The 2594-nt window shown below is 63.1% G+C and overlaps 2 protein-coding genes across 2 annotated transcripts in view; one reads left to right on the top strand and one right to left on the bottom strand.

Moving 5' to 3' along the window:
- Window positions 1-805, bottom strand: part of NOA1 (nitric oxide associated 1) — a 20866-nt gene extending 20061 nt beyond the window's left edge. Inside the window, 1 exon segment of the mRNA XM_025209076.1 lies at window positions 2-805. Within this exon segment, the coding sequence (XP_025064861.1) occupies window positions 2-796 (795 nt within the window). The 5' untranslated portion in view covers window positions 797-805.
- Window positions 806-1373: 568 nt separating this feature from the next.
- POLR2B (RNA polymerase II subunit B) overlaps window positions 1374-2594 on the top strand; it is a 25253-nt gene continuing 24032 nt past the window's right edge. Inside the window, exon 1 of the mRNA XM_025209075.1 lies at window positions 1374-1634. Within this exon, the coding sequence (XP_025064860.1) occupies window positions 1616-1634 (19 nt within the window). The 5' untranslated portion in view covers window positions 1374-1615. The remainder of the gene's footprint in view (window positions 1635-2594) is intronic.

The following is a 2594-nucleotide window of genomic DNA, read 5'->3' as shown; positions in this document are numbered from 1 at the left end:
CTGCTGAACGCCTGATGCCTTTGGTGATGGGGTGGATGCCCGCCTGGGCACAGTTAAGCAGCAGCTGCTTTCGAAAGCGCTTCAGGTAATCACGTGAGTCCGGAGGCAGCAGGTCCACCTTGTTGCCTAGGACCATTATGTTGATGGTGGGGCCCAGCAGCTCGGGTAGGTCGGGCAGCAGTGTGTCGGGCAGGTCCAGCACATCGGCCACGTAGAGCACCAGTGGGGCACGGCCGTGGTGGGGCAGCTGGCGCAGGGCGGTGCTCACCAGGCTGTGGTACTGGTCCCGTGACACCTCCAGGCGCAGTGCCTGCTGGTGATGTACCAGGAGCCAGCAGCGCTGGCACACGGCACCCCGCAGCCCTCCCTGGTCCTCAGATTCCCCCAGCAGGGAGAGGTATTTCTCACTGGGCATGTAACCTGGCATGGCAGGGTCCTGGCAGTGCAGCTCTGCCCCGCAGCCCGAGCAGCTCACACTGCTGGTTGGCACGGATGGATCTGGCTGCCCCTTTGGCCTGTGCTGCCTCCGCTCCTGGCACCGCCTCTCCCGGGGGGGCTTTTTCGGCACCACCTCAGTGCCCCATGGCTTCTCCAGTTCCTCCGGCAGGTACTCTGGGAACACGAAAAGCTCCTCCTCGTTGCTGCCAGGCCCCAGGAGGTCCCACGGCACGGAGGCCAGCCCAGCAGGCAGTGGCTGGCAGCGCAGCCCGGGCCGCAGTTTGAGCGGGGTGCCAAGAGCTCGGACCCGGGCCTGGGCCCCGGCCAGCAGCAAGCGGCGCAGGCAAAGGCGGTGCATGGCCCACGGGCGCTGTGCCGGGGGCGGGGCTGGGCGCCCGGCTCCCGCGGCAGGAAGGTTCCGCAGCGGCTGAAGCCGCCTTTGGGGGCGCTGATTCCCCGCCGCCTGCCCTGCCTGGCACGCAGTAAAGGTGGAGGTTCCAAGTTGGAATCCCGAGTGTCCCCAACACTCGGGACAAAGGCGGAAGTTCTAAATTAGAATCTTGAGTGTCTCCAACGTTCGGGATAAAGGCGGAGGTTTCAGATGGGAATCCCGAGTGTCTCCCGGCTGGCAGGGGCAGAGCGCACAGGGCTGCAGCCAGAGATGCAGGGGGATGCACACGCCGGAGGGAGCTCGCAGGGAGTCACAGCGGAGCCCCCTCCGACATACGTACCTAGTGGGGCAGCAGGCGGGGCAAGAGGAGCCCCAACAGTGCACCCTCGGGGAGTTCCCCAGCAGAGGCCGAGGCTGCTCTGCCTGCAGGGCTCCGGGTGGCGCGGCCCAAATTTACACCCCCCTTCTCCTTCATAGAGAGTGGTATGCGCTAATCGGCGCGGAAAGTGAGCACAGCGCATGCGCGCATAGCAAAGCTTTCCCCTTCCCCTGTTTCTCTCTGGTGGGTGGAGCTCAGATGCTCGGTTTCTTGCTCAGCCGTAGTACCGACCCGGAAGTAACGCAAGGACGTAACGTAGCCCGTGGAACTGCGACCGGGGAATTAGCGCAGCCGCCGTGCTGCCAGCGCATGCGCACTCCCTGCTTGGCTGTCACGGGAGCCGGTGGCGCGCCGCTGCTTTCTTTGCTTGCCTTGTTCTGAGCTGCCCCCTCGCCCCAACCGCCGCCATGTACGACGCGGACGAGGGTAAGTGCGCCGCGCCGCGCTGCGGGCGGGGGGAGCACCGGGGCCTACTCTTGCCTCAGTCGGGGGGAGGCCTGTTCCGTTCCGAGGCGGGAAAGAGAACGTGGGTTTGCTCTGCGCCCCCCCTCCCCTCCCCTCCCCTCCCCGGGCGCATCGTGCGCCCGCAAACCTGTGCAGAACGCAGCGACTTCTGGGGGGGAGGTTGGAACTCGTGCACCTTCAAGGCTCTCAAAGGGCAGCCTCCCAAACAGGAGTAGAGCAGAGCTGACACTGCTTTGCTTCAGGGAGCTGCCACATGTAGTGTGCCAGATGCAATAGGGGCTCCCCACCATCCAAAGCCGCCCGGGGGCGGGGGTGCTCCTGCAAGTCGAGGCCACACAGGACCGGCCTAGTGTTTTTTCCCCTGGTCAAGAATCAGTGGCAGCAAGGAGCCAGTGTTTTCTGAGGGGTTGTGGCATCGGAAGAAAGAAATGCCAAAAGGTGGAGAGCTGGTGATGTTGAGTGGGTTGCCAGGGCTGGCAGTGTTTTTCTTGGATGTGGGCCCCTGAAGGGGCATCCTAGTTATCAGAAGCAGGGAGCCTCCAGCCCCTTCCCTTAGTCTTTGCATTGAGTTCAGACTGACTTACTGGTATTCACCTTTTACTGGTATTCACCGTACCCAGAGCTGCACAGCTTTGAAGTGCTGTTAAGAATATTCCAGACATGTAGGTTGTATTCAGAGGACACTGAGAGTAATGAGAACTGTTGCTTAACTGTAAGAAGCAAAGTAAATTGAAACTTAATGTTTCAATGCAAGCATGGCTTGTGGGGCCATTTTCCTCGGCACACGTTGGGTCCGGGGAGGCAGCAGCTGCTTGCAGCCTCCCGGCTGCAGCTGGCCCCGGCTCTGGGTAGCTGCTGCCAGCCGGGAGCCCGGGCTGCTCCCAGCAGCACGCCGCAAGCCCTGCTGGGAGCAGCCCAGGC

Source organism: Alligator sinensis, unplaced genomic scaffold, assembly GCF_000455745.1.
Source record: "Alligator sinensis unplaced genomic scaffold, ASM45574v1 scaffold989_1, whole genome shotgun sequence".
NCBI classification, from domain to species: domain Eukaryota; kingdom Metazoa; phylum Chordata; order Crocodylia; family Alligatoridae; genus Alligator; species Alligator sinensis.
The sequence above is the reverse complement of the archived record's forward strand: the minus strand, read 5'-3'. Positions and strand labels throughout refer to the sequence as shown.